General features: G+C 36.0%; 4 protein-coding genes and 1 long non-coding RNA gene across 6 annotated transcripts; 3 read left to right on the top strand and 2 right to left on the bottom strand.

The window, feature by feature from the left end:
- The first annotated feature begins 3,943 nt into the window (after positions 1-3,943).
- On the top strand, positions 3,944-6,807 carry PSF2. Of its 2 annotated transcripts, none has more exons than XM_088248124.1 (8): positions 3,944-4,197; positions 4,303-4,382; positions 4,466-4,580; positions 5,325-5,424; positions 5,508-5,538; positions 5,618-5,713; positions 5,920-6,072; positions 6,569-6,807. In XM_088248124.1, the coding sequence occupies exons 2-8, from the start codon at positions 4,317-4,319 to the stop codon at positions 6,587-6,589; spliced, it is 582 nt and encodes a 193-aa protein (XP_088104250.1). In that variant the 5' UTR covers positions 3,944-4,197; positions 4,303-4,316; the 3' UTR covers positions 6,590-6,807. The 2 variants fall into 2 exon arrangements, with proteins under 2 accessions (XP_088104250.1, XP_021813841.1); XM_021958149.2 differs by having other exon boundaries at positions 3,946-4,197; positions 4,308-4,382.
- Positions 6,808-10,237: 3,430 nt separating this feature from the next.
- LOC110756666 (cruciferin (DUF506)) lies at positions 10,238-12,784 on the top strand. Its single transcript, XM_021958118.2, has 3 exons — positions 10,238-10,806; positions 11,115-11,331; positions 11,721-12,784. The coding sequence occupies exons 1-3, from the start codon at positions 10,603-10,605 to the stop codon at positions 12,209-12,211; spliced, it is 912 nt and encodes a 303-aa protein (XP_021813810.1). The 5' UTR covers positions 10,238-10,602; the 3' UTR covers positions 12,212-12,784.
- A 1,524-nt stretch (positions 12,785-14,308) lies between these two features.
- Positions 14,309-15,609, bottom strand: LOC110756564 (uncharacterized). The gene is made up of 2 exons (XM_088248699.1): positions 15,373-15,609; positions 14,309-14,554 (listed from the first exon to the last, which is right to left on the bottom strand). The coding sequence occupies exons 1-2, from the start codon at positions 15,607-15,609 to the stop codon at positions 14,462-14,464; spliced, it is 330 nt and encodes a 109-aa protein (XP_088104825.1). The 3' UTR covers positions 14,309-14,461.
- Positions 15,610-17,400: 1,791 nt separating this feature from the next.
- LOC148297017 (uncharacterized) lies at positions 17,401-18,335 on the bottom strand. The gene is made up of 2 exons (XR_015833394.1): positions 18,159-18,335; positions 17,401-18,079 (listed from the first exon to the last, which is right to left on the bottom strand). It is a non-coding gene; the product is annotated as an uncharacterized LOC148297017 (long non-coding RNA).
- A 4,894-nt stretch (positions 18,336-23,229) lies between these two features.
- LOC110756701 (glucan endo-1,3-beta-glucosidase) lies at positions 23,230-25,367 on the top strand. Its single transcript, XM_021958156.2, has 2 exons — positions 23,230-24,310; positions 24,683-25,367. Exons 1-2 carry the CDS (start codon positions 23,291-23,293, stop codon positions 25,097-25,099), a joined length of 1,437 nt encoding a protein of 478 aa, XP_021813848.2. The 5' UTR covers positions 23,230-23,290; the 3' UTR covers positions 25,100-25,367.
- Positions 25,368-25,659: the final 292 nt, after the last annotated feature.

Raw genomic sequence — 25,659 nt, 5'->3', positions numbered from 1 at the left:
GGTTTGTTAACTAATTTTCTTCTTTGTAAATATGACTTTTTTCTATATAATTTGTTTAAGTAATGCGTTGAATTTTGCACTATGCGCATGCGGGGTTTTCTGTTTGAGGACATGCCTTTGTGTTTAGTTACACCAACCAGTCTTGGCTTGGGTGATGCTTACTAGTAAACGCATGCGTCGAGTTTTGAATTCATGTATTTTATTTGATTGTTGAATTTCACATCCACAAACAAGTCATGCTTAAGGTTTTGTTTTCCTTTGTTTAAAGATGAAAATCATGCTTCAGGTTGGTACATGTGTTTGGGGTGTTGTCACCCTCCTCCTATCCTATGTGCATCTTTGACATTTTGCTTTTGTAGCATGTCAACTATTCATTTTGTATATTAAACCGAACACCATAATTTTTCCGATCTTGGGCAATATGCATTTCCTTCCCATCTTTCCCTTGGATGAATTGAGCGTGTTGTGGTTGAGTCATTACTGATGTAGAGTAGTTTCACCTTCTTTCTAGACATGGCTCTCAAAGAAAATGAAATGAAAAATGCAAACCAGGCATTTTGTAAGTTTGCTTAACAGAAAAACCTATTCTGAATTCACTCACCATCTTCAACAAACCCTTCTTCCTTTTCTTGAATGTTGTTTTTCAAGTTGAGTCATATCTGTTAGTTTCACTTCTTTCACGACAAAGCTCTCAGAGAAAATGCAAACTATGCATTTTGTGAGTTTGCTTAACAGAATAGCTTATGTTACTTATAGAGTAGCCAAAGGGCAACCTATTCAATTCTAGGAGATTACGTTTTGAGTTTTGACTGAGAATTTAATGCAGGAGATTTGTTTTTCTTTTTTCAATACAAGCAAATATTAGGAAAAGAGAGAATGAACATGTATTATCGAATAAAAATCATATATATTAAAAAAATTATATAGCGGTTGATTAATATCTGCTTTGGATATGTTGAAACTAGAAAATTAATATCTATAAAGTATAAACAAATGTAACTAGGAGGGTGCTTTTTTCTTAATTTAGTTTTTTATTAAATAGTATAGCCGCACAGCTATACCGTTTAAACATAATGTATTTAAAAGGTATGGCCGTGCGGCTAAACTATGATTTTTTTTTAACACTTGGCACCTAATCGCTAGGGGTTCTCTTTTTTTTTTTTAAAAAGCCGTACAGCCGACCAGCTATACAAGGTTGTAGCAATGCTTCCTAAGCGATAGTATAGCCGGTGTGCGGCTACTCTGTTTTGTGTTTTAATAAATAGTATAGCCGTGCGGCTATACGACGATTATTTTTATAAAAATCGTATAGCCGATCGGCTACATTGATTTTGACATGTGCCGCCTAATCGCTATGGGGTCCACTTTTTTAAAAAATAGTACAGCCGATCGGCTAGACTTGGTTTTTATTAATGCTTCTTTAAAAATCGTACAGCCGCACGGCTATACTGTTTTTTTTTTTACACGTAGGCACCTAAGCGCTGTGCGGCCACTGTGTTTTTTTTTCAATAACTAGTGTAGCCGCGCGGCGATACTCGATTCTTTTAATTTTTTTTAAAAACAGTACAGCCGTGCGGCTACCGTGTTTTATTTTCTCAATAAATAGTATAGCCGCGCGGCTATACACGATTTTTTAAATGTTTTTAAAAAATAGTATAGCCGCACGGCGTTACTGGGTTTTTTTTGTTTTAATTGCCTTTAATAAATAGTATAGCCGACCAGCTATACGCTTTATATATATATATTGGGATTCCTTTTTTCCCCTATTTTCCTTTATCGATAAGAGCAGTTTATAGCATTATCCATTAATAGTAGAGCATTACCTGAGTCTCTATTGTCCCCTTTTAATTTTTACTTTTCCAGAGTTATTATCCGTATAAAGAATTTAGCACTTTTAGGTTTAATACTCTATTATACATGTACATATGTAGTTTTTAATAATGCATGCGTGTTATGTACACTTCTTAAAGACTATGTAAAATTCACGTTTTTATTTTTTATTTTTCAACGTACAATACTCGTATTGTACATGTATGTATGTATTTCTCATGTTTAATACACATATTTTTTCAACATTTTCAATAAGAAACACAAAATTCACGTATTATACACATAATTCTCACATATACTTTTAAAATATTATATTTATATAGTATAGCCGCGCAACTATACTTTTAATTTCCGCAATTATGTTATCCAAGGTCCACAAGCATGCCCTGGGGGCTATATGATCAAGAATAAGCCTGCCGCATTCTGATTAGACCATGCACATTTCAAGTCACACGAGTTTTATTCTTCAAATATTTATAAATTTATTTGTTTAGTTGACCTATCATCGTGATAAGTATAGTTTAGAGCATAGTTCATTACTATTAGGCCATTACTCGAGTCTTTATTGTCCCCTTTTGATTTTTTATTTTTTTCACAGTTATTATTTGTATAAAGAATTTAGCATTTTCACGTATTATACACATAATTTTCACATGTTATTGAATAAAAATAATATATATTAAAATATTATATAATGACTGAACTTTTCAATAGTAATTTGCCAAAATTTTGCCGAATAAAACACATACATATTTTATTCATATTTTTCCCATTTCGTATTTTACTAACTATTAAAGAATATGAGAGGTTAAGATTATTTCTTACTTGCTGGAACAAAAATGCAAGATGGTGAATTTGCAATCTCTTTGCCAACCATAACAACAATTTCTAACAAAGATTTGTGGGTATAGTAGTAAGCAAGGACTAATCGATAATATTGACGAAATATCGCCGATACTATCGTTTTTTTGAGTATATGATATTTTGGAACATACACATATCGTATAATTATCAATAATATTGGGAAATATCGACGTCAATAATTTCTCACATGCTTCAAAAACATTTGCCAAAAATATCGCGATAATATCGATATGATAAAGATAGTTAAAAATTTGAACCTCATATGAACTTTATGTGATACTAAGTCACTCATAGGAACTCTATGTGGTACAGAGTCACTCATGTATCTTACTATGCAATGTATAAAGTGTAAAATATTGTAATAAATCATTATAAATAAATGATTATGGTGTGTTTAATATTCTTTCATTAATTACTACATATTTTTCACACTCGTAGTGTTTGTCAGCTCGTTATATAATCAACAAAAATAAGTTAAACTCATCATGCAATGCATTTTCTTCCAATTTTTTGTGATAAACTAATAGATAATTGACTAAATAAACATCCTCCAAAGTTTCAATAAAAAATTTATTGTTTTTTATTCAATTTTTATCGATATTGATAATTTCCCGATATTTCTATAAAAAAAATTATTGTTTTCAGACCAATGATATTTCAGAAACCATCGATATTTCAGACCTTGATATCAGTCCTATAGAGTCCCACTAAAGAAGGGGAGTTTAGGTATTGATCATGGTTGTCAAGGTCTATGATTCTAAGTTCATGTCTTAGCCTTGAAGTTGAACTGAGTCATGTTGTAGTGAAATGACCCCAAAAAAAAATAAATTCGAAGCAATACCTATCTCAAAAGAAACTTTTTGTTGTTGTTGTTGAATTTAGACATAACTTAAAATGAGATTTTAAAATTAAAACTCCATTCTAACATAGATTTACAATGAAAATGTTTTTCAAGAACAGATTCATAAAACGTTACTAGATGAACCCTAGATCTAGATAAATAACTTTAGCAAAATGAGATTGTGAATCCCCTTTTTAACCCTAATTCCAACCCCCTCATCTTAAACACCAACCTTAAGATTTGGGCCCTTCACACCCCTAACTAATTAAACTCAGCTAAAAACATTCGAAGTCCGACAAGATTAGTTCGGCCCGACCCAAAGTCCAAATTTTGGTTTGGGGCATACCAGCACACGCCAGTCGACAATAAAATTTCAAAAAACGACTATTGAAAAGAAAAAGAAAACTCAAAGTCTATTAAGCACGAAAAAATCGATTTTCCCGCCAACAGACATTAGGGTTTCTCTCAAGTACCAATTATGCACCGCCATTTATCACACACGCGTCTGTGCAATTCCAGCAGATAGGCCCAATCTTCGACCCTATTTGACTTCATTCAACTCCAATTGAGCTGATATTACTGTAAAATCTTCATCGGGCAGAATAATTCAAGGGATGGCCGGCCAATCTGATCCAAATGTTTCTATATTTTCCGGAGAAGAGGTTTAGCTCTCTCCCATTATGTGTTCATCTGTAATTTTGGCTTAATTTGGTTGTTTTGTTTTCTATTTCGCTCATTTCTGTGAATTTAATTTGAAATTTCAAAAGCTCAGGTTGAGTTTATGGCTGAAGATGAAATGGTGGAGATCGTCCCCAATATGAGAATGGAGCCTCTCAATATGCTCTGTGTATGTTCTTCACTTTGTACATGTTCTTATATCGCAGCTTAAGTGGATTTATGCAGATGGGTAACTTTTATCATGGTTTACAGGGAGATTTTGGTCCATTCTACCCACAAATGGCTACCCAAGTACCGATGTGGCTGGCAATTGCTCTGAAGAAGAGAGGGAAATGTACAATTCGACCCCCAGAGTGGATGTCCGTCGGTGAGTCTTGCTTCTTTAGCATTAGTTTGATTTATGGTTCCATGTTTGCGACCCATTATTCTGGAATTTCGAGGAAATAGATTGTTTGGGTCTAGTAAAGTTATTATGCTTTGATTTTGGATTGATTATGGGTTCTATTAACACTACTCTTTTCCTGGGGAATATTCAAAATATGTTTTGCTTCTTTTGGCTGCCATAGAGTATTGTGTGTTTTGTTGGAATTCTTTATGTGAGTCTTAGCATCAGCAGTTATATGTTAAGAGTTTTTAGGTTTATCCTTCTACAAAAAATAAATGACTTCAAGAGATGATCAAATTAGTCATGCTTTACTGAATAATTGAGACTCTCTTGCCAAAGTCACTCAACATTAGTTGTTGGAATTGTTGGTGGTGTTTCATTCAGATGCCATGCAATTAAGGAAGTCATGAGAATTAGGGATGATCAGGGGTGATAACAACATCACTACCTAGATTTCATCTAACCACTATAAAAGTTGAGAGTGTAGATGACAGGTGTTTTATAATTTTCTATGTAATGCATTAGTTCACAAAGCTCTTCTGAGAATCGAAAAGCAATAAACTCTGTAACCCATATCAGACTGATTTTGGGTTTTGATAATTGCCAAAAGCATTTAACTTCTGTTTACATTTTAGTTCTCAATGTGTACTTGATATGTTTATTTTATTTTTAAAAAATTTCATTTCCATTTGTCTAAGTGAACTCATGATTTTGTTTTGACACTAGAAAACTTGACTCAGATTTTGGAAGCGGAGCGGGAGTCTCAGGCAGCATTTCAAGTCCTGCCTTTCCATTACGTTGAAATCTCAAGCCTTCTTTTTGATTAGTAAGTACTGACGATTGTACATATTCTATATTTTATTGTACAAGTATGTTGATATCAGCTCTAACTTTTTTTCTTGATGATAGTGCATCTGGGGACATTCCTGACCTATATATGGTGAGTTGAAGATTCTTTCAACCTATATCTAACTATTCATGGTATTTTGCAATGGCCTCATTATAGTTCTTTCTAATAGGTGAGGTCTCTTATTAATGACATAAGGGATGCAAGGTTTCTTAAGGTCGAAAGTAGCTTAGAATCATTCGAGGATGCTCGCTCTTCTGCAGTGAAGGTATGTGTCTTTCTTTATGGTGCATTTGGATGAGCTAATTGATAAAAAAAATAAAAATAAAAGTATTAGGATTTACAAAATTTTCTGTCTGACTAACCTTTTCAGCATGATGGGATTTAACGATAGAATTTATCATTTCCATATTTTGATGCATTGTTTTTCCTTTTTGATTGGTGTTCCTGAGTTGATTTGATTTGTAATTGCAGGTCAAAAATCTATCTGCAATGGAAGTGAATGTTGTTCGCCCATTTGTTGGGAGAGCGTTACAGGCATTTTATAAGCATGGCAGTCCAGATTTGGTTCCGAATCCAGAGGCAATGTCCGCCAGACGGCCACAAGCAACTGATAACATACAAAGAGTATGCGCTTATGCCCTCGATACTCTTTTATTTTTTTCTCTTAGTTGGATTGTGGAAGGTGAAGCACTCCCATAACTAAAACTAAAATATTGGCCCAGAAAAGATATCTAATGGTCCTGAATTGGTTACTTGTCTAAGTTACTTACTCAATCTTGTCTATAAAAGATATGTAGCACAAACACAAGCAAGAAATATGTTCCTTTGTGATCCATACTCTTTGGTTTTCTTTGCTTAATAAAGTCAATGAAGGTGGAACTACAGTAGTGACAATTTTTTCTATTAACAATTGCGACAATGTTACATTTTTCCAACTGTGAAGTTTCCTTTTGATTATTTTGCCCTGTGTATCTTAGGTGTTTTATGTTTGTAAGATATGCATACTTCGTCATCAAACAAAGAGATTGCCAGTCTTCTCTAATGAAGGAATCACACACACACATACCCCACAAGACATACAGTTAATAAGGGTTTATTAACTATATTTTCTGTTTTTCAGCGCCCACTGCGGAGACGGTAAAACCTTTCATGGTGACGACAGGTACCTTTGAATTCAGCCAGAAACACTAATTTCAGTATGCTCACAAGGAAAGTAGTTCTTCTTTCCTTGAAAACCATATTTAGTAGAATCCTTGTAGTTAATTAATCTTTTCTGTTGAACCATCACAGAGTAATGTCATCTTGTTACATTTAATAAAACATTTTTCTAATAAAAAGTTACTTCTTCTGTTGGTCTAATGTTATACTTTCTTGTAGTACTCATGTATTCAGACACGTTTAACTTTATACCCAAACTATCGGTTAAGGCTCTGTTATAGGGTAGTTTAGTTCAATGGTCATACAATACAAGAATATCTTTCTAATGCTTTGATGGTTGGGTCTGTTATGGGGACAGTTTAATTGTAATTCTGTTAACTGGTTTCATGGTTCAGTTTCGTGCAGTCTACAAATACTCTCTGCCTGCAAACTCTATTATTGATGCTTTTCTTCTGTATGCAGTTATGAGTTTCATTTAGCATATACTTTGCTTTCTCATGCACTTTTAAAAATTGCTACTCCAAGTTCTGAAATAGATGAGCTGTAATGATTGTGCAAACACTCAAATAAACAAGAATTGAACATTCAGAATAAAAAGAAAATTGAAAAATAATTGTGTCTGCAGCATCTACCTCTTTTTTAGTTACATTATTATTTCCTAGATGTCTATTTGTATTTTCCCGAATCATCATCAGAGAGAATCTTGTTTAAAAAAGAGTGGATGTACATTTGGATATTCCTGAGTGGTCCAGTTAGATTGGGCCATAACATGCCTCATGTTCCCTCTGCCCCCACTCTAGATGAAAATATTATAATACTCTGTTTGCCACATGCATTTGGTTGTTGTCCAGTTTTGTGTTCGTTGTTAGGCCAATATACACCCAGAAACAGAGTAGATACATAGTTGAGCTAAAATTATAAAGGGGGCTGACTGCTGTGCTGTGTTTTCAACTTACTTAGTCTTCATAAATTAATGCATGATTTGGATATATGCTGGTTGTTGCAGAACCCCAAAGTTTTTAATAAAAAATCCCAAATTCTTATTTTATTGTGAATTATTGGGTTCCCTCTTTTGAGGTCCATTTTTTTCAATCATTAGCTTCTCTTTGATAGATGAAGATTATTATATTGCCCATATGCTTATCTGAAAGGGAGAAACTTTGGTGAGATTTCAGATTGATATTTATTTAAAAAGTAATTTTAGTTCCAGTGTGCCGTTGCATATGCTTTGCAACCATGGGCTCCAGCCTGGCCAATGGCCAACGGTTGAAGCTGTGAGTGTTTTTAAATTCGAAAATGGTTAGATATAAACAGATCATAAACGTAGTATTTGTGGTATAAGTCAATGGTTAGATACATTACAACTTGATTTTTTTTTTTTTAATATTATTATTATTATTATTATTATTTATGTTTAAGGATGTTGCGTAGTGATTTGGTTACATTGGTCAAATTCTACTATCTGCATAGTCTTATACAACCCGAGTGGATCCATGAACCTGTTCACTGTTTTATACAATCCGGTTAAAGCTTCTACGACTTTTGCTGTAAATTTTGTTTCTCTTTTCGTTCATTAATCCGAAGAAAACGTGTGGAATGTATTTTTTTTGGGTATTATTTTTCTGTTTTGTTGTTGAATTCTAAGATGGTGACTTCAATTAATTAATTAGAACAAATAAAAATTTGGCATTTGCTTCACCTTTATTTTATTTCAGTGCTCGATTTTGACTGTACCCATATATATTTTAACAATGTTTGATTAGATTTGGCAATAAAAAGAAAAATAAAGTTAGATTTTTCTGATCGTCAAATAATCATACCGCTGTGTGGTGTTACAAATAATCCTATTTTCTGACTATATATATATATATATATATATATAGCTTGGATAAAGAAAACAAAAATACAGAGCGTTGGATGGAAAGAAAGGGAAAGAGCGTAGAGTGGCGGGCGCGTAAGCCACGTGAATGTAGGTGAAAGTGGTCCTGGATTTGCAAGAGGAGGGAGGAAAGCCACGGGATTCTTCCTTCGTGCTGGTCCTAACTGGCCGACCACCCAATACGGAAAGCGTGAGTTTGGTTCGGTCATTTTTGTTTTTCAAACTACACATAATAAGCGCCAGAAAGCGAAAGATACTGCTTCACAGCGTGTGGTCCCCGCATTGGCGCCTCTGCTCTCATTAGCGCCAAAATATTATTTGTTTTTGTTCGAACTTTCGAGGAAACCATCATTTTTCAAGAAAATACATTATGAATTCATGACCTTCTTTCCTAAAATAGAAAAATAAAAAAATAAAAAATTACCCCATAGTCATTTTAAGTAGCATAATAATCTAATTAAATATATTTACATTTGTCATATAGAGCCGTTAAATAAATTTATTTACCAATTAATTAGGTCTAGTGGTATTTATCTCTATTTAGTTAAAATAGATCTCAATTTCAAACTCATAGATGACGATATATCTTTGTCATTAAAATTAAAAAAAACTTTAATCCATATATTTAGAATGTTATGTGTTACAAAGACTTTTATGATAATTATGTATGTTTAAAAATGATAAATGTATCGTTGTCATGAAAATGATTCCCTTTATAATATGAATATATTTCCCTTAAAATGAAATAAATAGATATAACTGTTTGAATACTTTTGGAAATCTTATCCGTAAAGGTGGCAAAAACACAAGGCACTGGTCCATTTATAAAATAATTCAATTGAGGCAATATCTGTCAACAAATTTGATCCAGAAAAAATGAAATATCTCCGTGTAACTCACGGCTCACGTCATCTTCCAGCCAGGAAGTGAACGTAGCAATTTTTGATATTTCTGAGTTTTCTTCAACTTTGGTTGGAGACTTGGTCCCCAAGGGATATAATGTTATTTTCCATTCGCGGAATTCCCATTATGCCCATGTCCTTATTAACTCAGTTCTCATACTAAAGGGGGTTTTGTTAGATTACACAATTTATTAGCAATTTTAGCATGAAATTATTGAGACTAATTGGTTGGTGATAGATTAGGGCTCATTCAATTTTGTACGCAGCTTTATTAGCAATTGTAAATTCATAAATGTATGTCACTCATCCTGCTACGTGTCCGCCGAGAAGTCTCCATCTAATGTTATAATAAAATTTAAAATCCAGCTTTGTTTTACTTTTCTCTGTTTAGATTATTCACGTGTTAAACATAAGAAAAATCATATTATATTTAATTTTTAAAAAATAGTTTAGTTAACATTGTGAAATGGAGGAGGTTAGGATATTCCTACTACCCAACAAATACCAACTGGTGAAAAAAAAAATTAGAAAAAAGGTTGGTATAAAATTTGAAAATATGAGCAACAAACAACAAGAAATCCAATTAAGAAGTGAAAATTGTTAATGACAGATATTTATGTGTGTTAATTAAGAAACGAATCCAGCAAGCACCGATCGTACATAAGAACACACACCTCATTACCGTCCAAATACAATTTCACCTTATCCACTGCTTCGATTATTTCGGTGGTGATTTAGCCAGAGAATTTCTTGGTGCTTAAGCAAACAAACGAGGGTAGTTTCGTCATTTGACACCCACCCACCCACCTCCCCTCCTCCCGCTTTATATGTAAGTCTCCTATCCCATTGCTTTCGTTCCATCCTTTGGGTTTTAGAGAGAGAAAGCCATAGACGCCCTTTTCTCTCCCTCCGAAAATCAAACACCAAAAACACCAATAAACCCATTTCTTGAAAACCAGTCACCATTTGCCAAAACAAAAACGAAAGCACAGAATTCGAACCCTTTTCTTTTTGTTTTCATTTTTGTTTTATAAATTACGAAGCTTTTGTTAATATATTTTGGTTAATTTTGAGCTGCGGTGAGCTAGGGCTTGGAGAAATGATTGGGTGTGTCGCGCTCTAACATTGAATTACAAGATGGTTGCCACGCTTGAGGAAGAGGAAGGGTCGTGGTGATCGCTGAGAACCGAAACGGCGCCGTTTGGGGTTGGGGAAATGGACTGCCGGGTGTGCATGGCGGGCGGTGACGTGTGGATGAGGGGTCAGATCGGAGGGAGTTTCAGCCATGAGAGCGAGTACGACCTCGCTTTAATGGTCACAGATTTCTGGGAAAATGGTAGCGCCGGAGCTGAGTCTTGGTGCAGCAGCGACAGCGATTCTGCTCTTTCCGATCTCGCTCACCTCGCTGATAAAATTCCGGTACGACTAATTTTCATTAACTTGTTTTATAAATTTCTGAACTTTAAAGTTGTAACTAATTATTTTTTGTTAATTGGTTATTTTGACTAATTCTAAATTCTGAGTCAAACTGTTGAATTTTCGATAAATTTCCAACCTTTAGGAGTTAGAAGCTGAATTTAGCGTTTCGAATTCAAAAGTGATTGTTTTTGCACCCTACGACTTATGTGCAATTTTGGGTTTTTGTTAAACTTGTGCAATTTCATGTGTTCATGTCTTACCTGTAAGTTATGCCCAATTTTGAATGATGGTGTTGCATTCTGTCGCAGTTTTACAAGCGCTCAGGGGCTCAGTACGAAAAGGACTTGACGTCAGTGGTTCATTCTCTTATACTGTCTATCAGTGAGAATGATCTTCATTTTGTGAAGTCAGGTCCATGCAATGCCAGCTGCCTCAAGTTTTCTCTGGTTAAGCTTCTGAGGCTTTCTGGTTATGATGCTGCCGTGTGTGTGGCAAGATGGCAGGGCAGTGGCAAGGTCCCTGGAGGTATGCCATTCACCTCAATTCTGCAAAACCTTTATTTTATAGAATTTGGGTTTTTCTTTCCTGCAGTTTTTCTTTTGTTGGGTGCATAAAACACTCTGATTATATCTGTTTCCTATTTTGGATGTCAACCGAACCCAGAGTGTACCATTATATCGATTCTATGATCCCACACACTCTATTAAGCAATCAGTTTAGAATGTCTCTTATATAGTTTGTATACTATTTTCAATATTGTTTCCACAAAATGAAAATGGGCAGGCGGGCTTGTGGGAATTGTCCTGTCTGCTCAATTTAACTGGGTTTTGTAGGTTTCTGATTCTGTTTGAGGAGTGGGAATTCTCAACTTCAATCATTTTTGACAGTTTTGTTTTCGTAACATCGTTTCACAGGGGATCATGAATATATTGATGTGGTCAACTACAACAATTCGGGGAGCTCGGAGCGTCTCATCATTGACCTTGATTTCCGAAGCCACTTTGAAATAGCTAGAGCTGTTCACTCGTATGATAGAATATTGAATTCACTACCAGTTGTTTATGTGGGCTCCTTGACTAGGATGAAACAGTTTCTTCAAGTTATGGTTGAAGCTGCTAGATCTTCCCTGAAGCAGAACTCAATGCCTCTACCTCCATGGAGATCACTTGCTTATTTGCAAGCGAAATGGCAGTCACCCTACCAGAGAGAGTTTAATCTAGATGAAGAGAATGCTAATGGTGCCTACTCTTCTGACCACAAGCAATGTTGTGGACAGTTGAAGATGCTGCAGTCTCTGCTTCAGTCTGAAATTGAAGCAGATAGAATGTTGAAGCCCATAAACAATGATCATATTAGGAGACACAAGCCTGATAGGCGGAGGCACTCTTTGTTCAGGACTAATTGAGATGTACAGATTTTGGGCTCTTAAGATGAGAGAGCTCTCGGAGAGAGACTTGTAATGCGGCTTTTCATAAATTTTTTTCCCAGACCTTCAATAAGTGTGAACCAGAGATTCAGAACATGAAGGCAAGTTCATATAGCCAACATGAATAGCAATAAGGCATACTATAGTGAAGAAATTTTCAATATTCGTTCTTGCTGGGGAGTCATACCTTATTCCTTTACGTACTCTACGCTCGCATCAAGCAGCACCATCAGGTTTTTGGAATTGATGCAGGTTCAGTCCAGCATCATCAACAGCCGAACTAGGTGGTACTCAGTTCTTGCTTGACTACGGTGCATCAGTTTTTTTTTATTATAAATTTTTTGAATCTGTTCTTCTTCTTTGATATCCTCATAAATGTAATCCCTTTCCCCTTATTTGTGTGGGCCAAGGAAGTTTTGTCATTGTATCGCTTTCTTTTTTCTACAAATGCTGAGTTGCATGACTTCCCCAGCAGAACAACCAGAATGTTTACTTGAATTACGAAATTTTTTACCCAATAATTACGTTGATGAGTGATTTTTGGCTGTTCTAGCTGTGCCTTTTCATTGTGAGAGCCTGTCTAAAGGGGAAACCTGTCTAAAGGGGCTTGTAGTCTTTTAGATGTTTTTCTCTGCTTGGATTCAGAATGAATTGATCATATAAAGTAAAAACTAATGACTTTAGAAATTGGAGATTATTGCCCCATCCTTGCCAAGAAGATGATGGTTTTCTGGCCTGATGGGGAATTTGGTGGCCATTCCGGTTTAGTTGGTATGTATAGGCAATTGAAAATTTGAAAGATCATAAGAGGATTTACTTCACCTATATGTGAATTCTTGTGTCGTAATGTGTATATATCAAAGACCAGAGTATATAGGCATTGAAGATGTATGCAGAACCCAAACTTGCTCACTGCATTAGCTTGCAACTTGTTACGAAAGATCATCTGGCAACTACAGATGTCTATACACAATCCAAGAACAATATACATCGACTGGTGGATTTACTTTCATATCAAAGCAACCCTAAACTAGCGAAAGCTAAGAAGGAAAAACGGTCGAAAAGTTCTATGGTTGGCAACTTCCTGAGTGAATTTGAGACACAAACATATGTGAATATGATTATATGACAATCAATTACCAGCTGCTTTCAATCAAGATTCAAGATCATGAGGCCATGCTCTGCCCAAATATGAATTGTTTGGTGTTGTAGAAATCTAGGTTGTGAAATTACACATGAGACATTCGTGAATTTTCTGCAATATATAGTAACCTTGTCATCATCCATATAAAATTTAAGAAAAGTTAGGTATTAGTCACATGAGATTATCCTAAGTGGCTAATTTTTCTTTTGGGTTTGGTCAAAGAGTTTTGAATTTTGTTTTGGAAAAGCTCAATCCTGTGTTGTGGGCCTGCTTGGTATGGGGAGTTACACGTCCTTTTCCTTCTATGTTTTTGAGTTTCAAAATCAAAAGAACAAGTTTAAGAATATTATGGTAATTTCATCTAATTCAAATCAATACTCATGACTTTGTTGGCAACGTTGTCTTTATTATCTTGTTGACTTAAATGCTATGTGAGCCAGCTTCACTGAAATTAAATCGCGCGGCTATACGCGATTTTTTTATATAAAAAACATAGTATAGCCGCCCGGCTTTACTGGGTTTTTTTATATTTGTTTTAATTGTATAGCCGAGCGGCTATACTCTATATATTGGGATCCTTTTTTCCTTTTAACCTGAAAATTGATGCCAAAGTTAGAAACATTCCACTAAGAAAATCAACAGAGAAGAACTAGGTCATGATATGATAGAAACAACAAGAAATTTGTATATGGAGACGTGGCAATTCATTGAGTGGCTTGGGGTTTCAAAATCACCCTCATTTTTTAGAAAACTGGAATGTGTTTTCAATTTTCAATTTTCGTTTTTGACAACTAATATGTGTTCAAAACTTGAAAGATTATAAGAGGATTTGAACACGTAATATGTGTGAATTCAAGATCAACAAATGGAAAACCAAATGAAAATGGCAATTCAATAACTTAAAAAAACTTTGTAAAACTAAACATCTCTAAGTACAAATCCATGAACACTATACAGGAACTGGTGGATTTTCTTCTTCTGTACATCAAAACTACTCTAAATGATCGAAAGCTAGGAAGAAAAACAGCTGAAAGGAGGTCCTTGGTCTTGTAAACATCTGCAGTCAAACACAGACATAAGTATCTTCAGTCTTCGATCAAGATGATGCCATTCTGTGCCCAAACATGAACCACTTCGTATTTGGTGTTATACAGACGACCTGAAGGGTCGTAATAGTACTGCCATCACAAATTCAATAGTCAGCAATTTGAATATTCAATCAATATTCAGCTAAGAACACATAATTAAATAAAGCCTACCAAAAAAGAAGACAAGCTACATCTTATCAAAGGAAGTGTAAGAATTAAATTTAGACATATACAAGGGGATTGGAGGATATATATATGGTCATATGAGAAGAAATTCTTGCATACCACGTGTTTTTACACGCCTCTTTTCTGATTACGTGGTCAACACGTTAGGGTATAACTATAAAAAGAACATTGTATACACTAATTGTATGCAAGAATATTTTCCCCACAACTAACTACAAAAATTCCCTTAACAACCCTTTAGTTTAAAAAAACTCCCTTCACGATCCTTTAATTTCAAAAAAATTCCCTTCACGATCTTTTAGTGTCTCAAATCTACATTCACCATATCTTTTAATTTCTGAAAATTCCCTTCATAAAATCTTTTAATTTTAGGAAATTCCCTTCACAATCCTTTAATTTTAGATACAATTAAAAGGATCAGATCCACAAACAAATCAATCTTGTTGGTCTTGTAATTTCGACAAAAAAAAAGAAGGTATTGGACCTCCCAAACGTTGTACTTGTTTTGTTTATCAATGCATGCAAATGATTTTCAATAAGAAAAATAATCCAACATAAACTATCTGATCTGTGAATTTCACTACCGATTCACATCTGATTGCTCATCCTTTTATTTTAAATTATTTTAAACCTTAATTATCCTAAGAAAAAAAAAATTGTCACATAAACAAAAACACCAAAACAACAATGGAAAAAAAGAAGGTATATGGAGACATGGTTACTCTGTAGAGCCTGCTACTGGGCATCCGTCGCTCTTCGACCACCCATCCTGGAAGAAGCCAGCTATACCGGCCAGATGTATAGTCAAAGAAGGTGGATGTGGCACCGGGCTGCCTCCACCTGCGGCGCGCCCGTGCCTGGACGTTCTCCACTGTCGCCATTGAAAATGGCGACATGCCAGGCTGCTCATGAACAGGAGCAGCTTCATTAGCTTGCTGCGGATTATTACTGTTGTTCATGTTTTGTTTTTGTCAAAGGTTTGAAGGTTGAGAAGTTGCAGGCGGCTTACAGTACGCGAGGTGATGCTTCTGAGCAGCTCAACTCTCCTATATATATATATATATATATATATATATATACAGCCAGTCTTGTAAATTCGTTTTCATTTGTGCCCCTGGTAATATGATTCAGAAGGGTTCTATCTGCTAAATACCCTAAGATGTACGGTCAGAAAACTATTTATCTGCGTAATCGTGGGTTCTTATATTAATCTAACAAAAAGAGACCAAAATTTGTGCTCCTGGTAATATAATTTTTTCAAATCACTGTGCTGCTCTTGCTGGCTGTTAAGAGCATGAATTAGCGCTTATGAGCTTTAGCTCTAGTTGCTTTGGATGGAATGATAAAATAAAAAAAGTAGATCCAAATTTCTATCGATCATGTATGTAAGTAAAAATATATGTAATCATATATTAATGCACGTGTAATAAAGGGTTAATGCATGTGGCTAACGATGCAATGAAGAACATGGAACTTCTAGTTCATCATTCGAAATATAACACTTTAAATTTATATATGCTCCCACGCTCTCCCTCACTCGTATGTATTTAATTTATAACTCTATGAGATTTAAAAATCAAATTTTCTAAATAATTTGTGCTGATAAAATTAGTGTCCCTAGATCCTGAACCTATATATATATATATATGTGTTCATCCCATATTAATTTGATTTAGTTTGATACAATGATATATACATGTATACTTAAAGGATGACTCAAAGAAAGTTTTGTGCTTGATATTTCATAAGTCATGGTACCGGTTCCACATATGAATATACTTCATAAATATACGAAAAGGCATTTTAATCCAAAATAGGTTTTTCGTGGGGGTTCAGGATTCATATGGGTTATTATTAGAAAAGAGAAAACCTTAAGGCCAAATTGTTAAAAAAACCAAAACTTAATGGGTACTCGTGCAAAAGTTATAGATACAATGTACAAATTTAAAGCATACCAAAACTAGGATAACCATGAATCCAAAAATGTTTACAAATAAGAATACTACTAAAATGGACAAAATTCAGAGTAAGGGAAGACCATAAATGACTAAACACCTCAGTTCTCACCTGTTTTTCTTTCACACTTAACACACACACACTGACATAAACAACTTGTCCAAACGGAGTACATGCAATGGAAGAGTGTTTAAATATAGGACAAATAAATTTGGGAGGCCAAACTGCTTTACCAATTATGACATAAGAGAAAGATAAACACATATTAATTTTCTTAGTTATAATAAAACCATTTGGATTATATTCTAATTGTGATATATAGCATTTATATAAGTATACACCATTAACATTATTATGTTAATAAACCAATGTTTTTTGTTTTTTGAGTAGAAGCGAGAGTCCAAACTAGAAGGGGAAGGGGATTTCTCACAAACACACACAGATGATGCCATGGGGTTTGAGCTTGAGAGACCTCTTGTCTACAAGTCAAGACCCTTTTCCATTGAGTTAGACTCGGTCAGCATTAATTAATAAACCAATGTTAAGAAATTCATTCAAATGGAAAATTAAATTTCATGGAACCAACTTAGATGAGGAGCTAGCATAATACTCCGGGTCAGAAAGCCAGAGCTTAGCCAAATGATAGTAGGAAATTGAAAATTTAACTTCACCTATGTGTAAATTCTTGTGTCGAAATGTCTATATACCAACACTGGAAAGGACCGAAGAAAGCATAGGTATTCAAGACGTGTGCAGAACCCAAACTGTAAGTAAATATAGATCAAACCAAGTGATGAAAACGGCAATTCAATAACTTTTTTTATTGATTTTTTATTTAACATGTCTAATCCAAGAACAATACACATCGACTGGTGGATTTACTTTTGCTATATCAAAGATGAACAAAAGCTAAGAAAAACAGCTGAAAAGGGTAGCTTCCTCTCCCTTCGTCTTGCTAGTTCTTCTATTTTGTGTACCGTCGTTGACAATGGCGACATGCCATGAGCAGCTTCACTAGCTTGCTGAAGAGTCTCTGTGACTTCAAGTTTTTTCCTTCTTTTGGTAAAAGGTTTGTAGAGTCTCCTGGTGGGCATCCGTCGCTCTTCGACCACCCATCCCAGAAGAAGCCAGCTAGCTATACCCCGCGGCATGTATGGTCGAAGAAGGTGGACGTGGCATGGTGCTGCCTCCACGTGCGGCGTGCCCGTTCCTGGACTATCTCCACTGTCGCCATTGACAATGGCGACATGCCATACTGCTGAACAGGAGCACAGCTTCATTAGCTTGCTGAGGATTATTGTTGTTGTTGTCCATGATTTCGATCCTTTGGTTTTTTGTTTGGTGTTTTGTTTGTCTAAGGTTTGAAAGTTGAGTTGCAGCAGACAGCTTAATTAAGGTGATGCCCTGATCTTGCCAAGCATGAATCATCACTTGATGTTTGGTGTTGTAGATACGATCACCGGAAGGGTACTTCTGCCATCACAAATTCAATACATAAATATATGAAGCTTTCCGAAAACAAAATAGACTAAAATCTTAATTAGAATTTTACCGAATATTGACTTTGTGATTGTGGAGTCCTCTTCTCAGCAATCCAACCATTCAAAAGCCACCAATGACAGGTAGAGATTCTTCTCCCCGAGCTTCTCAGTTTAGCTATTCTGAGAAAGGCATGGCATTCCTTATGGCCAACTATGTCCCTGCTTCTGAGCAGGGATGCAGCCTTCATCTCAATTTTCTCTGCTTTAAAGATATGTAACCTTGTGGTTTCTTTTATAATGTAAAGCTTTGTGCTAAAATTACCATTTTGCCCCAGTTCGTGAAAGATTTACATATGGCAAACATGCAAGATGGTAACCTAATTATCATCCAGACAAAATCCCAGGCTGTGCATGCATTTGCACGAAAAATGACCGTTTTGCCCTAATTTGTGAAAGATAGATGACATATGGAAGACATGCAATATGGTAACCTCTTGTTATCATTTAGTTAAAATTCAGGTTGTGCATTTGCAAATTACACATTTGTACGGAAAATGACCATTTTACCCAAATTTGTGAAAGTCATATGCAATATGGTGATCCTTTTAGCTTGCAACTAGAATGAATAGTTCTGGTGAACATGAGCACTCCGTTAGCTTGCTGAAGATTCTCATGATTTTGATTTCTTGTTGTTTTTTTAATTGGTCCAAGTTTCAAGTTAAGCAGGAGCTTATAGTAGCAGGTACCGAAAATAGTTCAAAAACCAAAACTTAATGGGCACTCGTGCAAAAGCCCATAGATGCAATGTACGTTCAAATTTAAATCATACCAAAATTAGAGATAATAGCACTGCCATAAATGGGAAAAATCCAATTTAGATTTTTAAACATGTTTTCACAATAACGTTGGTTGATTGTCTTCACACACCTCACGTTCTACCTGTTTTTCTTTCACACTTAACACGCACACACACTGACATAAACAATCTGTACCTGTACATGCACTAGAAGGGTGTTTAATTAGTTACCCATATAGAGGACAATTAGATTTAGGAAGCCGAACAACAACTTACCAATAATGTCATAAGAGAAAGATAAACACATATTTTCTTTTTTTATAATAAAAAGATGATGATTTTGGCACCCCAGTCACTACTCTTACGTTACCTCATTGCGTAATCGAAGAGTGTGAGAAGTGAAATTTGTAGTGCCAAAATCATATCCCTGATAAAACCATTTGGATTATTTGGCATTTCAAAACAACAAATATTTACAATTTATTTGCATAAGAAATATTCCAAACATATATGTTATTAATAGAAGAGCCGTACAACAAATATTCCAACGAACGACCAACAAGTTCTTCATCAAATGAGTTTTTGCAACACTTAAAATTACCATCGGTCACTAAATCCCACACATGTAATTAACATTAATATTCGAAAATGGAAAATTAAAAATTCATGCAACCAGCTTAGACGAGGGGATAACCTCATCAACAAAAGCATAGTAGTCGGGGTCAGAAAGCCAGAGCTTAGCCAAATGAATGTGAGAAGTGCATTGCCTGTGGACTTGTTCAACATCCCAAATGGTAGATTCAGCTCTCCTTGGATGAATAATGTTGTCCATTGGCTTCTCTTCTTCCACACTGCCAATTCTTGACTCATCCCACTGCTTTACCAGAACTTGAGTCATGTAGTGCAATGGCTGCCCATAAAACTGCTTCATGGAATTTGCTAGTGCCCGCCACGTGACGAAGATGGCGTCCTTCCGGCGATTCCTCGGGATCGGAATCTGCTTCATCTGTTCTTGATAATGGTTTGCAATCTTCACCACAACTTCTGCATTACAAAATCCTTCTTGTTGGTTCATAGTAATGGAGAGAAGTTTAAACTGAAAAAAACTATATCAGAAGTGAGCGTACATGCATGTATTGCTTGTGTTTTGAGATTTATTTATACGATGTGATTTAATTTATTCTTTTCTATATTCTTTTGATTTATCAAAATGGACTTTATATTTATTATAAAGTTTGTTTTTTTTTTTTTGGGTGGTAGGTGACCATATAATATAAAGGTTAAAACCTAACAACCTAAGGCTTTTTTAAGCAAAAAATAAAATTGCAAAAATAAAAAATACATAATTACTTTTGTAAATGAGGTGGCATTTGCATTTTCCTGCAAGTGACAGCCTCGGCTCAACATATTACATTTTGTTGCAGAGTTAAAGAAAAATATTGTTCATGTTGCTCTCATAGAACCTAACCCAGATAAATCTTTTTATATATATTTTGTGTTAATATTATTATTACAAAGCTATATATATCATGTGGTAAAGCCAAAAGTAACCTAAAAGTAGGGAAATTAATGATATATATTATATAGAATACATGAAAGGAGAGAAAATGTTTCAGAAATACTAGATATATCAAATGAAAATTAGCATTTTGGAACCTGGATCCTCCTTCAATGCCTTTGCACTCCCACGTCTTCCTTCATTGCTTTCTTCCTTATTTTTTCTCTTACTTTTAGATCCTTCCTTTGCAATTCGTTTTCCCCATCTTTTTATCAGTGATGTTTGAGCCTTAAAATGTTCACTTAGATCGTCGGATTCCGTCTCCGAATCAGACACCAGTAAGTGTTGGTAGTGTAGAGGACCCCGCCGCCGCAACATCTTAATAATCAGGGAGAGGAGAGTCGTGGGTGGGCGGAAGGGTTTTTCTTTTACAAGATGCTTGCCATTTATTTGAATACAATTTTGTTATAATATTTACCTATCACGTGTTGCTCATGTAATAAAACTATTGCCAGAGAATGACAACGTATACGTATTTGTCCTTGTTCTCATTAAAGGCTTTTTTCCAAACTAGCTAGCCCACAAATTGTTTCATCGATGGTAAGTTTTACAAGAACTGGTATGCATATGCAAATGAAAGGAAGCTATGAACCTGGTGGGTTCTATTTATTAGCGTACTAGTTCTAACATTTGTGTACAAACTGACCATTTTACCCCAACATACATGTGAATGAGTGACAAATGGAAAACATGCAATATGTAATTTTTGTTATTATCTAGACAAAATCCAAGGTGTGTACTTGCATATCTGCCATTTGTGAAGTTTTATTCAAGGAATTAGTTGGCAATTAATGCGGTTTAAGAGCTTTGATACTTAATGCAACCAATGTTTATTTTTTGTTATTATTCAAGTAAAAACAAACTAAATTTTGGCATGCAAGCCACTTGTACATGTTCTTACCATGATTTTCAATTTTAGAACTTTGGAAGTATTCTAATACTAACTCATTATCTCAATCTCATCTCGGCCAACCATGATTTTCAATTGTAGAACTTTGGATGTATTCTAATACTAATTCATTATCTTACTCTCGTTTCGGCTATCACTTGAGCTAAAACTCAAATAATAAGATTAACTTTTTTTTAACTTGCTTTACTGGGCCACACACTAGACATAGGTTTCCATCCAAGCCAACATTGGGCTAGACCCAAACTAAATACACAAACTAATTATTTGGGCGAGAACCAAACCTAATAATTTTGCCATAACCCATACAGACTCTTCCATAATCAGATAAAAAACTATCTATCTCTTAACCGTTGAATCAAACTAATCAATTTAATTCAATGGCTAACTAATTTGATTCAGCGATTAAGAAATAGGACCTCATTTAAAATCATAGGTTTTCATGTATTGCAGCACAAGCCCATAGAGCCACAGACAAATAGTTGGAGAGTTCAATAAGAATTTGAATCAATCCCACATTTGTTAAAGCCTGGGCCGAAGATCGTTTTGAAGGCCACAACAAACAACTAAGAATTTTTACTTAATTTGTATAGAAAATACCAATGGAGCCCTTTGAGTAGGTGTCTTTGCCTGTTCGTGTGTTCTTCGACATAGCGGTCAGCCTCTTGTTATTGCTTTGCTTTTTCTTTCTTTTTGGAATATCAGCCTCTTGTCGTGTGCAAACCGCGTCATTGATTTTTACCCACTCAAACGCAGCGCTTTAATGTTTTTTTCCAGACAACAATAAAGGCAAAGCAAAAAAGACCACCAAAATCAATGTGCGCAATTGCCGCCCAATCTTTTAGACAATTATATGTTTTTTGGTCGACAGCCAATGCAAAAGGAACACGGTGTCCACTCGGGCAAGCTAAGGTCAAATGGTTTGGGTCGCCTTTGCTTTTGCTCTTGGAACATCGAGATTCTGGAGATGCTTTTGCTTTTGCTCACTGTTAGCTCGTGAAGCATCAGATGCCAAACCAAGTTGATGGTCCTACCGTTTTTCTGATTGCAACGCGTCGTCTTAAATGTCCTAATAAACACGTGCACATTTAGTGACACGGTCTCCACTGCTCCAAGTCAGAAGACGCAAGAAATAAATTGACCCAAATTTATTTTATATAAATTCAGTAAATAAAATTCCTTGAATGATTAGTTATATTATAAAACATTTCGTCATGTTAAGAGAACATGGTATTAGGCTCTTTTGCCAATTGGAAATAATTAAAAGACACTCTTCAACTTATTTTATTATGACTAATAAAATCTTTTGCATCGTAGAGTAACGGCTAGTTTTGTCTATAGCCAAGTGCCAAAGATGAGTTGGCATACCCAACGCCAAAAATTTACATTTCAATGTAGCAACAACATAGATGCTTCTCTATGCATTGAAACCTTGGCTTTTTTGAAACATTATGAGCTCTTTTAAAGAAGTTTATAGAACTAGAAAATAGGCAAGTTAACTAGTTAAGCGATTCAAGTTTTGGAGAAAAATAACTTGCTGATAATAACTTTGTCGTAATTCTTTCTTCACATAATTAATTACGTGAGCATAAAGATAAAAATTTGTGATTATACACCCGTTTTAAGTAAGTTATTTTTTAGTTTTGACAACTACTTTATTTTCAGTTTTTTATGGATAATTAAGAGGACTGAGTTCATTGTAATAAATAGCATATCTTTTTTTTTTTTTGGGGAGAGAAAATAGCATATCTTCTTAAACAAGAAAACGACAACAGAATTTAACTGTAAATAGGCAATCTCTGTCAAATTGATAATTGACCAACAACATGTCCGAATCCCATTGGTCCCTTATCCTCCTATTTCCTATTCTCAATTCCTTCCAATTTTCAACCATAAGTACTTGATCCCAAGTCCCATTCCCACAAAGGCAAAACAAAACACAATGGCCACCACAAAGCTCCTCCTCTCCCTCCTCCTCCTCATCCAGCTCGCCGCCACGGCCTTCGCCATAGGCGTAAACTACGGCACCCTCGCCGACAACCTCCCCCCACCGGCCCAAGTCGCCAACTTCCTCAAAACCCAAACCAACATCGACAAGGTCAAGATCTTCGACGCCAACCCGGACATCATCAAGGCTTTCGCCAACACCAACATCTCCTTAACGATCACCATCCCCAACGGAGAAATCCCGAGCCTCACGAAACTACGTACCGCACGCCGGTGGGTCGTGGAGCACGTCAAGCCGTTTTATCCCCAGACAAAAATCAACTACATCGCCATGGGCAACGAGGTCCTCCACTGGGGAGACGACAACCTTAAAAACAGCCTCGTCCCTGCCATGAGGACCTTCCACAACGCTCTGGTCCGCGAGGGCATCAAGGACGTCAAAGTCTCCACCCCTCACTCGCTCGGGATCATGCTGTCGTCCGAACCGCCGAGCCAGGGCCGGTTCAGACCGGAGGTGATCCCGCTTCTGACCCCCATGCTCGGGTTCTTGCGCCAGACCAAAGGTCCGTTTATGGTCAACCCGTACCCGTATTTCGGGTGGTCGCCGGAAAAGGAAAACTACGCTCTCTTCAAACCCAACAAGGGCGTGCACGACCAGTTCACTGGCAAGTCTTACACGAACATGTTCGACGGGTTGATGGACGCGGTTTACTCTGCGGCCAAGGCGGTCGGGTTCGGTGACGTCGACTTGGTGGCGGCCGAGACCGGTTGGCCTTCGTCTTGCGAGTTCCCGGTCTGCTCGGTTCAGAACGCCGTGGATTACAACGGGCACTTGATCAAGCATGTGGAGTCTGGCAAGGGCACGCCGTTGATGCCGAACCGGAAGTTCGACACTTACATCTTTGCCTTGTTTAATGAGAACCAGAAACCTGGTCCGCTGGCGGAGAAGAACTGGGGGCTGTTTAAACCGGACATGACTCCGGTTTACAATGCGGGGGTTATGCGCAACCAACAGGTTGGTTCTCGTAAACGTAATTAATTTTCGGTGTTTCTCTTTCTTCGCATCATGCTGTCTATAATACTAAATTGCTAAATTCCATACTTTTTCAACCTTCTTTTTATTGTTGGGGCCACATGCCCCTTAGATTACGTCTCATTTTCTAGATTCGTCGTTTTGTTTATTATATTAAAATTTAATAAACAAATCTTCAAAGCCGGTTCATCGATTTGGGAAATTCTAGGTAGAAATAAAAATTTGCGTAAAAATAACTCTTGAATTTTAAGAATTTGCGTAAAAATAGTAATATTGGGAAAATAGTTTTTATTGTGAGAACAATTAATGTTTTATTATTAATACTAAAATGTTTTATGAATCATTAATGTTTAGGGTGGTGCAATACCTGGACCAACGGCAACAACATTACCACAGCCAGCAACACCAGCTGCACCAGCTGCACCAGCTGGACCAGCCAAACCAGTTAAAGGAGGTAAGAAGCCCAAACCAGTAACCCCAGCAGCGCCTGTGGCAGCCGGAGGCGGCAAGAAGTGGTGCGTGGCCAAACCAGGAGCAACCAACCAAGCTCTGCAGGCAAACATTGACTACGTCTGCGGCAAGGGCGTTGACTGCAAGCCCATCCAGCCAGGTGGCACCTGCTTCGATAACGACGTTAAGGCCCGTGCGTCTTACCTCATGAATGCCTACTACCAGGCTAACGGCCGTCACGATTTTAACTGTGATTTCTCGAAAACGGGACAGGTTACTTCCGCCGACCCCAGCCACGGCTCTTGTAAATACAACGCTTGAGTAGGGGCATTTTAGGAGCCAGAAATATGGTGTTGTATGACCATTATTTTTCAAACTCTTTTTGGTTTTTCTTTTGGGTTTGGGGATGATTTATGGTGCCTCTGCAAATGAGTAAGATTTATTGTACAAACGATTTGAGAAGGGCTCAGCCAATTGTGTGAGCACTTTCTCAACGTTATCATTGGAAACACAATTTATTTTTTTGGAAAAAGAAAATCCAAAGTATAATTTTTTTATATTTTTATAATGAAATTAGATTGTCAACGAATTAACACATTGTCACAACATGATAATTATAATATGCTTTAGAAATTACCAATAATAACTTTAAAAAATCAAGAGCATGATTGACACACTTAGGGCCAATTTGGCATTGCTGTGCTGTGAAAATAACCTATGTCAGATTTGCTATGAGAGAAATCAACTGTGAGAGAAAGCAGTTTAGAGTTTGGTAAACTTTTTGTTAAAAGTGTTGTTGGTATTGATTTCCTCATAATAAGAAAATGATTGTGGCATAATCATTAAACTCAGCGCCTCTTCAAAACTGATTCCTGCATAAT

This window comes from Prunus avium, chromosome 2, assembly GCF_965620075.1.
Source record: "Prunus avium chromosome 2, drPruAviu1.hap1.1, whole genome shotgun sequence".
NCBI lineage: Eukaryota > Viridiplantae > Streptophyta > Magnoliopsida > Rosales > Rosaceae > Prunus > Prunus avium.
The sequence above is the reverse complement of the archived record's forward strand: the minus strand, read 5'-3'. Positions and strand labels throughout refer to the sequence as shown.

Coding starts and splice junctions, on each gene's coding strand:
- LOC110756564 (XM_088248699.1), bottom strand. CDS start 15,609: ATGAACAACAGTAATAATCCGCAGCAAGCTAATGAAGCTGCTCCTGTT. Junction 14,555..15,372: donor CCAGTAGCAGGCTCTACAGA/GTAACCATGTCT, acceptor TTGTGATGGCAG/TACTATTACGACCCTTCAGG.
- LOC110756701 (XM_021958156.2), top strand. CDS start 23,291: ATGGCCACCACAAAGCTCCTCCTCTCCCTCCTCCTCCTCATCCAGCTC. Junction 24,311..24,682: donor GGGTTATGCGCAACCAACAG/GTTGGTTCTCGT, acceptor ATTAATGTTTAG/GGTGGTGCAATACCTGGACC.
- PSF2 (XM_021958149.2), top strand. CDS start 4,150: ATGGCCGGCCAATCTGATCCAAATGTTTCTATATTTTCCGGAGAAGAG. Junction 4,581..5,324: donor CCCAGAGTGGATGTCCGTCG/GTGAGTCTTGCT, acceptor TTTTGACACTAG/AAAACTTGACTCAGATTTTG. Junction 6,073..6,568: donor CAACTGATAACATACAAAGA/GTATGCGCTTAT, acceptor TCTGTTTTTCAG/CGCCCACTGCGGAGACGGTA.
- LOC110756666 (XM_021958118.2), top strand. CDS start 10,603: ATGGACTGCCGGGTGTGCATGGCGGGCGGTGACGTGTGGATGAGGGGT. Junction 10,807..11,114: donor ACCTCGCTGATAAAATTCCG/GTACGACTAATT, acceptor ATTCTGTCGCAG/TTTTACAAGCGCTCAGGGGC. Junction 11,332..11,720: donor CAGTGGCAAGGTCCCTGGAG/GTATGCCATTCA, acceptor ATCGTTTCACAG/GGGATCATGAATATATTGAT.